We start from the raw sequence: 13,780 nt of genomic DNA, 5'->3' as shown, positions 1-13,780 counted from the left end.
TGATGTTCAGCATGTGACCAGTCACATGATTGGTCATGTTTCTTATGAAAAGTCCGAAAATGTAAAGTAAAGTAAATGGTCACATGATCAGTCATGTGACTTAGAAAATAAAAAGTAAAAGTACAAAAAGTGAAGTGTAAGTAGGTACTGGTACATCAATTGTAACAATTTCTATAATTGAATAAGTAAGAAATCATACAGATTGATATTAATTCCTATCCTACTCACATTTTACTATGGTTGCAAAAATATGGCTATGGATAGGAGTCAAGAAAATCCCTGAGAAATGGTAAAGTTAAGAATCTTACCTAAATTCACCAAATTGTTGGAAAAATGCATACAATAAGGTTGGATATAACAACCAAGAGTTAGTTACTTTGGCGCACAACTCAGACAAGCAAGAGAGTAATGAGAGGGAGTGGTTACCCCTTAAGATAGGACTGAGTTAGTTGTGGGTAAACAACAGGAGGAATTGCTGAGGAGTCTCCTTGATATATTGGGGTATATATACTACTACAGGTTTGTTTGTACATGTATACTATACAGTTGATGAAGGCAGTGGCTGATGATGTCATGGGGCACAGCCCGTGTAACCAGCTTCACTGTGTGAGATACTTGTATCTAAAAATAAAGAAAGGCAGTGCAGCGCAAGAAGGTGGGAGTTTGAATAAAATGGAAAGTGCCGCATGGCACAGTGTGTGAAAACTACAAAAGAAAGTTGAAGAGGAGAATGAAATTTAAAGGTCCAAAAATTGTGTTACTGTAACAGTAGTAGTATTCTTCAATACAATTCTACGCAGTTTACACTTACAAAGCTAGACTCCTAAGATCAGACTTCCACTCAGAAGAAGACCAACTCTCGTTGGAAGAACTCTATTCAGGACTACATTCTCGAACTTGTCTTCGGATAAATCTCTTCAAAACCTCGATAAACCCTCAGACTTTGTTAAGCACTTCGTGTGTAACACATCTCATTCATCATGTTCTGGAAGGTAGTCAGTGAATTGGTCAACAACATGACAAGGGGTTTGAAGGATCCTTGGTGGCACATGAACGTGGCCTTCCAAGCATCTTCTTCTTTGATGCGTATATTATTGTACCCCATCTGAGGTCCATCTTTGTTAAGATCTTGGCATCAGCCAACTTGTCTACTAGCTGACTAATTAAGGGCAGCGGATACATATTTTTAACCATGTACTCATTCAAGTAACAATAGTCCATAATCATATACTTTTTACCATACTTTTTAGGAATGAAAAACACCGGGGACGTCATAAGGCTTTTGAAAGGTCTGATGTAACCTTTTCTAAGTTGCTCATCTATGAAACTTGAAACCTCATCTCTTTCTGGAGCTGAGAGGGGAATCATGTGTCCCTTTCTAGGTTTGAAGGCACTTCAGTCACCCCCAAAACATAAGCATTTAGCTTCAACTATCTGTGTAAATGTATAAAGCTAAGAGCTTGTTTTTCCTGGTATCATCCCAAGTGCTCCAGCAAGGATGGGATCATTCCAGAAGCGGAATAATACCACCCTTCTGGGATTTTCCCATGGTATCAGACCATGTACCATAGTGGGATTATCCCTCAGATGGGATAATCCCAATAACCTGTCACATGTCACATGGTATCAGGGGGATTGGTGCTAATACTAACATGTGAGAATGCTGGGCCAACTAGTGAAGATATTTCCAGTCTTTTCCACCTGAATAATGGTACTTTAGCCCAATATAATCAAGACTATTTTGAAATATATGAGTTACAAGTTCCTCATTGTAGCTTACTGCAAATTTGGGGAGAAGCATTCCCTTTTTTTTTAAATGTGGAACATTATCAATTTCTAGATATAATCAATTGCAGGAACCATACACTAGAAAGATGCTGTTGTCCTTGCTGATAGATGTGATATGTGAGTTCTGCTTTTTTGCAAGGTTTATTATACCCTTAACTGAAGTAAAAACTAGGAAACACAACACAAATGCTGTGACAACAAAGTAATCTGCAGAAGGACATCGAATATTAGATTTACACTAGATCTGGCATATTCTGTGAGGAAAATCCTGACCTTGTAGAAAGTAAAACATAGTAAAAAGAAACATAAAGTCATGTTCTTGCAAAAACATGAATTTACCACTTTTGTGGCACTACCAAGGTATTTGATACCTTATATTGTACATTCTCTGAGAGTGGTTCCTGGGGGCTGCTGGCTGAAGGTCTATGGGGAGAGGGGGATGCTTGCTATGTACAGTATAATACACAAGATCTCCATTTTGATACTCCTACACTAGATGACTTGAGTGTGAGGATTAATTAGGCACTGCTTAGGTATTTAATACCTTGAGTTGTGCCATTTCTGGGAGCTACCAGCTGAAGGTCTAAGGGGTGACTGGTGCCTATATGCTGACTGTGTATAGTACAGTATCTAAGTCCACAAAGAATCTGAGTGCTGTAAAGGTATTCTTTTTTTAGATTCTTGAGAAATTGAAATGAATCCGGAAAATATTTTTTCATGCCAAGTAAGGTTTCTGCCAACATTCTCTGTCTCTCATATGATAGTGATGCTGTCTCACACCACTCTTTTTGGATTATCATTTTTATGGCAATATGTAGAACTCAGGTAATTTCCTTCAAAACTGATTCTGACCATTGACATTGCCCAACTTTTGATTTTTTTTACTGAGGATCATCCCACACTGATCTGGACAAATCCCTGAAATAGGGTGTGATCATCCCAGTTAAATCTGTACATGTCCCCACATAACATGGGGTTACCCACTTCTCACATGGACAAATACCAGAAGGGGGTGGGATCATCCCAGTTCAATATGGACAAATACCATAAAGGGATGGGATGATCCCAGCTCAATGTGGACAAATACCACAAGAGGATGGGATAATCCCAAGCCAATCTGGGATGATCCCAAACCAATCTGGGAAAATCCCAGTTAAGCATGGACAAATACCAAATGAGATGGGATGATCCCAAACCAATATGGGAAAATCCCAGCAAGAGATGGGATGATCCCAGTTAAGCATGGACAAATACCAAAAGAGGATGGGATGATCCCAATTGAATCTGGGAAAATCCCAGCAAGAGATGGGATGATACCAGTTTAACATGGACAAATACCAAAAGAGGATGGGATGATCCCAATTGAATCTGGGAAAATCCCAGTAAGAGATGGGATGATCCCAGTTGAACATGGACAAATACCAAAATAGGATGGGATGATCCCAATTGAATCTGGGAAAATCCCAGCAAGAGATGGGATGATACCAGTTTAACATGGACAAATACCAAAATAGGATGGGATGATCCCAATTGAATCTGGGAAAATCCCAGCTTAACATGGACAAATACCAAAGAGGATGGGATGATCCCAATCCACTCTGGGAAAATCCCAGCCAGAGATGGGATGATCCCAGCTCAACATGGACAAATACCAAAAGAGGACGGGATGATCCCAAACCAATCTGGGAAAATCCCAGTTTAACATGGACAAATACCAAAATAGGATGGGATGATCCCAATTGAATCTGGGAAAATCCCAGCTTAACATGGACAAATACCAAAGAGGATGGGATGATCCCAATCCACTCTGGGAAAATCCCAGCCAGAGATGGGATGATCCCAGCTCAACATGGACAAATACCAAAAGAGGACGGGATGATCCCAAACCAATCTGGGAAAATCCCACCAAAGGATGGGATGATCCCAGTTAAGCATGGACAAATACTAAATAAGATGGGATGATCCCAGCTCAACATGGACTAATACCAAAAGAGGATGGGATGATCCCAAACCAATCTGGGAAAATCCCAACAAGAGATAGGATGATCCCAGTTAAACATGAATTTGATATGGACCAATGCCTGAAGGCTAAAGCATCATCCCAAACCAGCCAAGGAAAGTCTTGGAAAGAGATGGGATCATTCCAGTTCAATCTGATCTAGAAAAATCTCCAAATTACATAGGATCATCTCACTACATCACAGACAAATCCAAGCAGGGGACAAGATCACCCTGAGTCAGAATAGGACAGGGAGATCCCACAACAGGAACAGAATTATCGAATAGCATGCTTAGGCTGCTGGTGACTCAGCATGACAGGGGAAAATACTCCTGAAATGCACTAAGGTTATTCTGTAACATATAATCATAGGTAAGTTCCCAGCAGCTTAAAATATTATTGTCCTTTTCCAGCAGTTTCCATTTTTTACATGTTGCAGTATTTTGTTTGTAAACCAACTATTATGTTATGGTAGGACCTGGATGAACCTAAGGTTGAACTGGGACAGTGATTCAGAGTAGCCCTCACGTAGGTTCATCCCAAGTCACATGAAATTGCATAAGCATGCAGAGCACACCTTTCAGCCATTTTTGTTTTCACAAAAATTTATAATCAATTGTATGCGTGGGGACATATAGTGGATAAAATGGGTGTTGGCTTGTGGATGCTGGGCTGCCACAAAGAGCCAGCAATTTGTCTCATGCAAGACATGTTCTGCCTTTGACAATGATGCAGCAGAGGGAAGGATAATGAATATGTAGTACTTACTCGGACTGGTATCTTTGTGCATTTTTCAGTTCAGGCACTTGGATAAAGCTGCACAATTCAAAAAAATATCATATCTTTTGGATCAGCACATTAAATGGATTTGTGACATATCTTTGCCTGGTTGCAAGAGTGTTACATTATTTAAAGTTGGATGAGCCTGAATGAGAGGTATTGTAATCCTGCAGATGTATATGCTTGGTATTGTCAAACATCTTGTATTCCTTTGACTATAAGCCATTTTAAGTAACATTGATAGAAATCCAGGGTAGATAAATCTACTTTGTGATATGCAGTAAATTATATGATAAGTAGGAATGACAAAGTTATATAGTCAGTTAAGGAAAAGAGATATGGTTGAATTATCTCCTAATCAACTGAATTAAATCAGGTTAATTTGTAAATGGTTATATGTCACAATTAGTTACACTAACCTTTGGTCAAAGTCTCCTCCATCAATCTATAGTATATGATATTACACTAGAAGCTGGACAAATTAAGGTTCAATTGAGAGTAAACACCATTTGAAATTTGTATATATGTTATAAATGATGAAAGCAGGTAGTATTGTATTCTGCTTCATGGCTATTAGTACTATTGATAATGTATTGATGTTGGCTACATTTATGCAGGAACTATTTTTGCAGTAAAGCCCCCCTGACACCATGTGACATGTGGCAAATGTCTGGGATTATCCCATCTAATGGGATTATCCCACCATAACAAATGGTCTGATACCATGGGAAAATCCCAGAAGGGTGGTATTATCCCACTTCTGGGATGATCCCATCCTTGCTGGAGCACTTGGGATGATACCAGGAAAAACAAGCTCTTAGCTTTATACATTTACACAGATAGTTGAAGCTAAATGCTTATGTTTTGGGGGTGACTGAAGTGTTTGAAGGTGTCCTTCAAATCTATAGCATGGGCCCAATGTTACACATGAAGTGCTTAACAAAGTCTGAGGGTTTGTCGAGGTTTGTAAAGAGACTTATCCGAAGGCAAGTTCGAGAACATAGTTCTGAGTGGAGGTTTTCCAATGGAAGTTGGTCTTCTTCTGAGTAGAAGTCTGATCTTAGGAGTCTAGCTTTGTAAGCGTAAACTGCGTAGAATCGTATTAGAGAATACTACTGCTGTTACATGGTATTTATAATGAAAAGGAATTGGTGATAGGAGTTAGATCCTATTTAGGGCAAGTCTGTCTGTTGAGGACTAAGTACTATAATAGGTACTGCAAATGCGAGAGGAACGGAAGTGTACGTGAAGGAAATGAGTCATTGGTCCAATGGTATAACCGATGAGTAAAAAAAAATGAGTAGTCCTTAAATGTCCAATAGAAATCGTAACACCCAAGGCTTAGCCTCTGGGAAGCGCTCTGATTTGTGTTTAGAAAAGACTTTCCAGAAGTCATGGTACTCTGGAGGTACCAGCCTCTTAATCTCTTCCTCAGGTTTCACCTCGTCATTGTCATTGTCAATCTTATCCAAAGATCTGAGTTTGGCATAAATGTGACCAGTGTTTATCCTTTCATCAAGCTCAGTTTGACAGACGTGACTTGGCTTACCCAAGTCATCACACTCCTGAGGGCAATGTGACAATGTGATAGCCCCTGTCTGCCAGTTGATCTCAGGATTGTGTTTAAATAGCCAGGTCCAGCCTAAGGTTAAGTTAATCTTCCCTAGTTGGGTAGCTTCAGCGGTGACTCATTCTCTGTGTCCTTGGTACTTGATAACAAAAGAACATTTGTGCATAATGCAACCCCCCACATTAAGTGTACCATCAACATTATAAATGGGAATAGACATATCTAATTTTACAAGGGGGAGTCCAACTTGCTCTGCCCAGACCTGATCAATGAAGATGCTGTTAGTGCCTGAATCAAGCAGAGCACTGGTTGGGTGTACTATGCCCTGGGCAAGGTCTTCCACACCAACATCTAAACAGATCTTCTTTTGGAATAAATACATGCGCATCAACATACACCTTGGGATTTCTGTGGAAAATGGCTCCAAAGAAGAAAAACCAAAAGAAACATGTTTTTCTACTTTAGTATTTTCTATATGTTTATTTTTATTTTTACCAGAATCAAGCACCCTAGTGTTTGTCTTGCCAGGGCCATGCTTCAAGGGAGATGCTGGTGCAGCAGTAGTATCATAAATATTACAGTCGCATTTTTGAATACAAGTACACACTTCTGATAACAAGTTTAGAAATCTATTTACAAATTGGGGAGCCACCCCCTTTTGTGAGGCAACAATAAACTATAACAAAAACACTACCCGTCTCTGACTGCACTTGCAGGGAGTAAGAGGTACAGTGAGTCTTGAAGATCGACAGATGCTAGTTAATATAGCAAGTAGAGGATATGGGAGTAAACTCAGAGGTTTCTGATGAGGAGTAAAGCGGGTAATTCAAGTACTAGAAAGCTAAAGAACAATACATGAGTATGTAGGGTTTTTATAGCTAACCGTCTATCCCTCAGACCGAAAGAAGAATAACAGGAAAGTGGTCTGAGGGGAAAATCAACCAATAAGAAAAAGGATAACTATTGTATGACTTTGACGATTAATCAGCAGGTGGGAAAGTGTACTAATAATAAGTGTTGTCACGCATGTTCAGGAACCGTTGTCATGCACCAAAGTTGATTGGTAGCATGGACAGGTGTCAATAACGAAGCGAATATTCAAAAAGACTCGCCTTTGCGCCACACAGGCACAGTGCCACGTGGAATAGTAATTAATATTGCCCTTTTTGAACTTGTGGCTGATCAGCACCACCTCTATTAGGCAATCCAGTCACGCTCACCTTTGCTTTTCCATCCGGTACTTTCGGCATTTCGGCATTTCGGCAAATTTTCGCGTCGCCACTGGCTACACATTGCATTGCGCCCTCGCTTTTGTCGTTTCCCTTACTCCCCTTCCTTTGCCTAGCCCCACCATGGGCCCCTTCCTCTCCTTTTTATTCTCACCTGACGGTCGTTTCTGGATCCCCATTCTAATCCACTTGTTTGTCACCTCCACCCTCCTCCTCCTCATCTTATTTGCACCCCCACCATTTCTGATGTCACCACTTCCTATCCGCTTCCGTCGCCGATCCGTTGACTACCACGTGCCACTGCTGATATCAGCAAAGCCCCGGCGGCCGGTCCAAATAGGGCAACAGGTCCATCTTCATGACGTCGATCTGCCATCATATACTATCAAAACATCGGTCGCTCGTCTTGCCTGGTTGGAGCGTGGGTGGGTAGTTTTTGAGCTGGAGAAGGTTCATCCCCTTGCGTTGCCCATGTTCATCGCTGTCCCATTCACTTGGGTACACTTATCTTTTGTCCATCGTCTTTGCTACAGCTACACCTACCACACGCTGCCTGGGACTCACTTGTTCCAAATTGGAACTACTCCTCTCCCTCCCTCGTTTGATCAGGTGGTCCAACACAACCAGTCCATTGGTAAGGCCATGGAACTGTCGGATTTGGACTAGGTGGTGGACCGGTGGCTCCAGTTTCTTTTTCTTCAGCAGAACATTCATTTACAGTGCGATTATTTTTGATTTTTGAATCATTTTTATGGACACATATTTTTGTAGAATGCCTGACTGACAATAAAGGAACTGTGTTGATACTGATAGTGTTTTGCCTTGCCCTTTTTTTACTGCATCTTCCCATGACATCATGATTTTCCTGCTCTCTTTTTGCTCTTGGACTTTACTTTATGGCTGTACAAACCTGTGACATTACTCACAGCATTCATTGTTCTATCTCTTTCTTTTCCTTTTTTTGACAATCTTATCCTGTACTACCTACGCAGGATTCGTCAGCATACATTCCTTCCTTCATGTTCTTTCTCATTCTTTTTGCACAGCTATACTGTGCATAGCCTACTTTTCTTTTACTATATAAACCCCTGTATTTTACCTTGTAAAAAAAACAACAAGAAATCCAATCCAGACTTCTTCTCTACTCTCAAGTTCACTACTCTGCTACTTGTGATCCAGTGTGGTCACAACACTTCCCACTTCTACCACTGTCAACTGCTGTCATCGTCACTTCCCACTTTTGAAGTCATTGTCATCCCTTTCAATTAGAGTCCTTCTGAGCACTACAGTTTGTGCGTCAGGAGCCTGCTATCACTGGGAACCTCGTCACCTTGTCATCCTCGTCGTTCTCAAACCTACCTTGTGCTACCATTAGCAAGGTAGTGCTCGTCTATACTCGCCACAAAGCACCCTATCTTCCTATAAATCAACTATCCCTCCTCCTCAAAACCCACACTCATACACCCTGGGTTTTACTTTGAAGGATCTTTATACGTACCACCCCACGAACAACCAGACCACTCCACTGTTCTAGGAGGCAAAGCCCATAAACAAGTTCCGTGGAATCTGGGAGGATTGTGTGTTAGTTTGTTTTGTGTGTGGTTTTCTAACTGCAGTTCTTATCATCGACACCGTATCCTCATGATGAGGTACGATCCTGACTAAAGCGTCTATTAGTATCTCCAGGCACTGATGGGGCTTGGAGCTGGTTGGCGAAATGTCTACCACTAGCCTTTACCCATTGTGCTGGCTGGCTGGGGGTGATACCCAGTCTCTGATCTGCGATATAAAGTGGTAACAATGGTTGAGAAAGCCTGTGAGGGCTATGAGAAGTAGAATAGCAAATGATACCTCCAGCCCTAGAGCCAGAGGTGTAATGGGAAAAGTGTTCGAAAATCAAGACATAGAGAAAATAATAAATGGTCCTTACACCTTTCCTTTATTGCTCGTGCAACACCCCAGAGTAGGGGCCACCTTGTTGTGGTTTATTTCATTGTTAAGAGGAGCAAAGGTACCCAAGTGACCTAAGCCCCAAACTCTTTTCCCTGGGCCTTCAATTCTGCAACCTGTTGGTCGTAAAAGAATGCTCGGATTTTGTTGTACGAATGACCAGCCAGAGTGTTGTGCAGATTGTCCAGCTTCTCCATTTCTGATTGGTGTTACGATAACACAATTTTGGACCTTTAAATATCATTCTCCTCTTCAGCTTTCTTCCGTATTTTTCACACACTGTGCCATGCAGCACTTTCCATTTTGTTCAAACTCCACCTTCTCGTGCTGCACTGCCTTTCTTTATTTTTAGATACAAGTATCTCACACAGTGAAGCTGGTCACACGGGCTGTGCCCTATGACATCATCAGCCACTGCCTCTATCAACTGTATAGTACATATGTACAAACAACCTATAGTAGTATATATATACCCCAATATATCAAGGAGACTCCTCAGCAATTCCTCCTGTTGTTTACCCACAACTAACTTGGTCCTATCCTAAGGGTAACTACTCCCCTCACTACCTTTATAGCTTTGTCTGAGTTGTGCACCAGAGTACACCAGAGTAACTAAACTCAAACTAATCAACAATAGTTCCGCACTAATGCTGAACTAAAGTACTCCCCTTAACACTGGGGGCCATGTATATTTGTTTAATTCTCTCTAGTACTGCAGGATTGGGGCACACACTTTGTTTCCATGGCTAGCAAATGCTCAACACCATCTGGCACCAAAGTCTTACTGTTCGAATGTTACAATAACACAATTTTTGGACCTTTATATTTCATTCTCCTCCTCAATTTTCTTTTGTAGTTTTCACACCCTGTGCCATGCGGCACTTTCTATTATTTGTTCAAACTCCACTTCTTGCGCTGCACTGCCTTTTCTTATTTTTAGATACAAGTATCTCACACAGTGGAGCTGGTCACACGGGCTGTGCCCCATGATATCATCAGCCACTGCCTTCATCAACTGTATAGTATATATGTACAAACAACCTGTAGTAGTATATATACCCCAATAGATCAAGGAGACTCCTCAGCAAGTCCTCCTGTTGTTTACCCACAACTAACTTGGTCCTGTCCTAAGGGTAACCACTCCCCTCACTACCTTTATAGCTTTTTCTGAGTTGTGTGCCAGAGTAACAAACTCTTGGTTGTTACATCGAAAGACGTCTACTTAACCCTGCGCTCCGGGTTTGCACAAAGTGCGAGAGAGTAAGAGAGTGAGTCCTAATGTTACAACCAAGGGTTTGTATACTCTGGTGCACAACTCAGACAAGCAAAGAGGAAGTGAGTGGGAGTGGTTACCCTCTTAAGATAGGATTGAGTTAGTTGTGGATAAACAACAGGAGGACTTGCTGAGGAGTCTCCTTGATCTATTGGAATATATATACTACAGATTGTTTGTACATATGTACTATACAGTTGATAAAGGCAGTGGCTGATGGTGTCATGGGGCACAGCCTGTTTGACCAGCTCCGCTGCATGGGAGACTTGTGCTAAAATAAGGAAAGGCAGCGCAGCGCAAGAAAGTGGAGTTTGAACAGAATGGAAAGTGCTGCATGGCACAGTGTGTGAGAACTACAAAAGAAGGTTAAAGTGGAGAATGAAATTTAAAGGTCCAAAAATTGTGTATCACAACAGAGGGCACTAATATCCAATGGTTGTTCTAGTTGCACCAACATGACAACTTATTCTGTTGGTAAGGTAATAAAAATGTAACTGGTCCCCACTTGCTATCTGCAGATCTACCTCTTCCCAGCTGGATATTGGATCTTAATCTCTGACTACCCACACTATAGTATTTGAAATTTTATATAAAAGTTATAATAATAAACCCTAGTCCAAACAGTTGTTAGGGGGTAGTCTGCTTGTTAAGCTGTCAACCCTTTTACAAACTAGCAGAATTAAGTGCCCGGCCTGGTCAGAGGAACACAAAAATATATTTTGGTAGGTAAATATAATCAGCAATGGTTCCACACCACTGCTGAGCTATAGTACTCCATTTAACACTGGGGGCTGTGTAATATTTTATTTGATCTCTTTAGTACCTCGTCCTGAGGAACTCACCTGTAGGATTGGGGCACACACATTGTTTCTGTGGGCTAGCAGACCCTCAACACCCAACTGGCACCAAAATCTTACTGTTTAAAAGACTCCACTTCACCCTGTGGTCCAGGTTTGCACAAAGTGCAAGAGAGTAGAAAGAGCGAGTCTTAATGTAACAACCAAAGTTTTTGATACTCTGGCACACAACTCAGCTCAGACAAGCAAGTGTGAGGGAAGTAGGAGTGGATAAACTCCTTAAGGTAGAACATGGGTAAACAACAGGAGGATTCACTGGGGAGTCTCCTTGATCTATTAGGGTATATACTACTACAGTTGTTTATGTACTATATGTGTATTATACAGTTGATGGAAGTGATGTGAAATCACAATGAGACTCAATAATTAATTGCTTGTGAACACTTCAACAGGTAAGTACTCTCTTCTCATTGCCTTAAAATAAAAGTAAAGTACATTCAGGCTGTTGACTATTTTCTTCATTGCCTGCCAACAGTGACATCTCCCACTTCCAGTTGGAAAAAATGGGCTGGCAAGTTCTTTAAGATCTGGAGGTTGTATTAGAGGCAAGTAGCTATAATCTTGTTGTTGTGCTCTGACAAGACTTCTGTGATGCAAGATTCCACATGCTACTCAGCAATGTATGTCTGGTGAAACTACCCCTTTACTCAGTGATGCTATTCCAGCATTTGAAACAACTATTATGTGCAATGGGGACACCTGGGACAAGCTGCACCATGATGCATGCCTTTTGTCAACATTGGTTTAGAATGGATAAAGTAACACTACAAGTACATGGGTAATACTCATGCTTAAATGATTACTATGCATAGGTTCCAGCATTTCTTCTGAGTGCATGCTCCTTACTAATGTAATGTTTCAATAGTTGTGGATCCCACAATCCAAATGTCATGGACCAACAGGTACTGGAGCCCCATTAAAGTCAGGATGTTGGAATAAATATGTTGAGTCTTGAGTCAAGCTGGTGCAAAGTGCCTAGAAAGGAAGGTGTATAAGTTTGGGTGGCCCGTGCACCACTATATACCATCATTTCTTTTTGATTCTATTATTTTACTTACTTATAAAGAGGGCCTGGTTGCCAGGCATCATCTCAGACTCTGTAACAAGATCTGAGGTGAGACCCTTTACATTTTTCCCCCTTTTCAATACCTAGCTGATTATTAGTGTAGCTTCTTATCTTATCAATAGGTACTTACTTGAATGTATTCTCAGACTCTGTAACAAGATCTGAGCTTCTTATATTATCAATAGATCAATCCAAATGACTTGAGAGGATACCAGAAATAGCATCAAACAGCTGGTGTGTTATGTTTTACCTACATACTGAATATACTGTAGGAGCAAGTCAACTTTATCACCACAAAGTCTTCCACCTGCCAAGAACAATCCTCCTTAAACATTTACAATACTGGCATCACACTACAGACTGCCTGGTATGGAAATCCAACGATCACATAATGGTGTGCAGACTGTCAACCAGGAACTGAATGTTTATGTTATGCCAATCTCAGCCTTGAAGGAACAAATTTGTTAACAATTTGGAAGGTAAGTCCACTTGTCTGTTCCATTCACTTGCTTCTGCTAATATTAAATAGGTGTCATGTAGCACATACCCTACACTTTTTTCAATTGCCATGGATTATCTCCCAATCCAAGCATCATTGTTCCCCTGCAAGCAATTCAAATTACCATATTAATCCAAATTTACTATCACTGATGTTTGCTAAGTCCATTCTGCTGAATTCATCTCAAACTGGTACTCCAAATACATATATGTTTGAATCTGTAAAAATATGCAAGAAAGAGACAATAAATATATCATGTGCAATGACAATCTCAATCATGGATTTCAGCAGTATTCCCTACATGCTAATGAGTCACTTGCTCACTAATTTTTGCAATATGTTGTTGTTTGTCCACACATCCACATACCCACCCAAAATTTTAGGTTAGTACAGTATATGCCCACCACTTTTGTTTCTCTAATTGTCTTCACAGATCCCTAATAAATGTGGGTTGTGCAAATATAGCCAGCAATAGAGGCTCCTCTGCCAGAGCACAAGGAGCCTCAAACAATTGTAATTGAGAGCAATAATACAGTGAGGAGTAGACAGAGAAATTGACTTCAATGTTCTTTGTTGTGATAATCAACATATAATCCTTTCCGACTTCATTTTCTGGTTCACTTGTCTGTTATCTCTGTCATTGTCCTCCTCATCTCTCTTACATTTGATGGCACCTATTGCTGTCCCTTCTTTAGTTGCCATTTTTGAATCGCATATAAAGTTTCTAGTTGCAGTCATTCTAGATTTGTTTACCTTTTTCTTCTTTTCT

At 40.7% G+C, this 13,780-nt stretch overlaps 2 protein-coding genes across 2 annotated transcripts; both read right to left on the bottom strand.

Annotated features, from left to right (window-relative positions):
• Nucleotides 1-5,874: 5,874 nt before the first annotated feature.
• SERLADRAFT_439195 (uncharacterized protein) lies at nt 5,875-6,531 on the bottom strand (the record flags this gene model as incomplete). Its single annotated transcript, XM_007319585.1, has 2 exons — nt 5,875-6,230; nt 6,330-6,531. 2 exons carry the CDS (start codon nt 6,529-6,531, stop codon nt 5,875-5,877), a joined length of 558 nt encoding a protein of 185 aa, XP_007319647.1.
• A 647-nt stretch (nt 6,532-7,178) lies between these two features.
• Nucleotides 7,179-7,590, bottom strand: SERLADRAFT_392460 (uncharacterized protein; the record flags this gene model as incomplete). The annotated part of the gene is made up of 1 exon (XM_007319584.1): nt 7,179-7,590. The coding sequence occupies one exon, from the start codon at nt 7,585-7,587 to the stop codon at nt 7,423-7,425; it is 165 nt and encodes a 54-aa protein (XP_007319646.1).
• Between the last annotated feature and the right edge of the window lie 6,190 nt (nt 7,591-13,780).

Source organism: Serpula lacrymans (assembly GCF_000218685.1).
Source record: "Serpula lacrymans var. lacrymans S7.9 unplaced genomic scaffold SERLAscaffold_8, whole genome shotgun sequence".
In the NCBI taxonomy this organism is placed as follows: Eukaryota; Fungi; Basidiomycota; class Agaricomycetes; order Boletales; family Serpulaceae; genus Serpula; species Serpula lacrymans.
The sequence above is the reverse complement of the archived record's forward strand: the minus strand, read 5'-3'. Positions and strand labels throughout refer to the sequence as shown.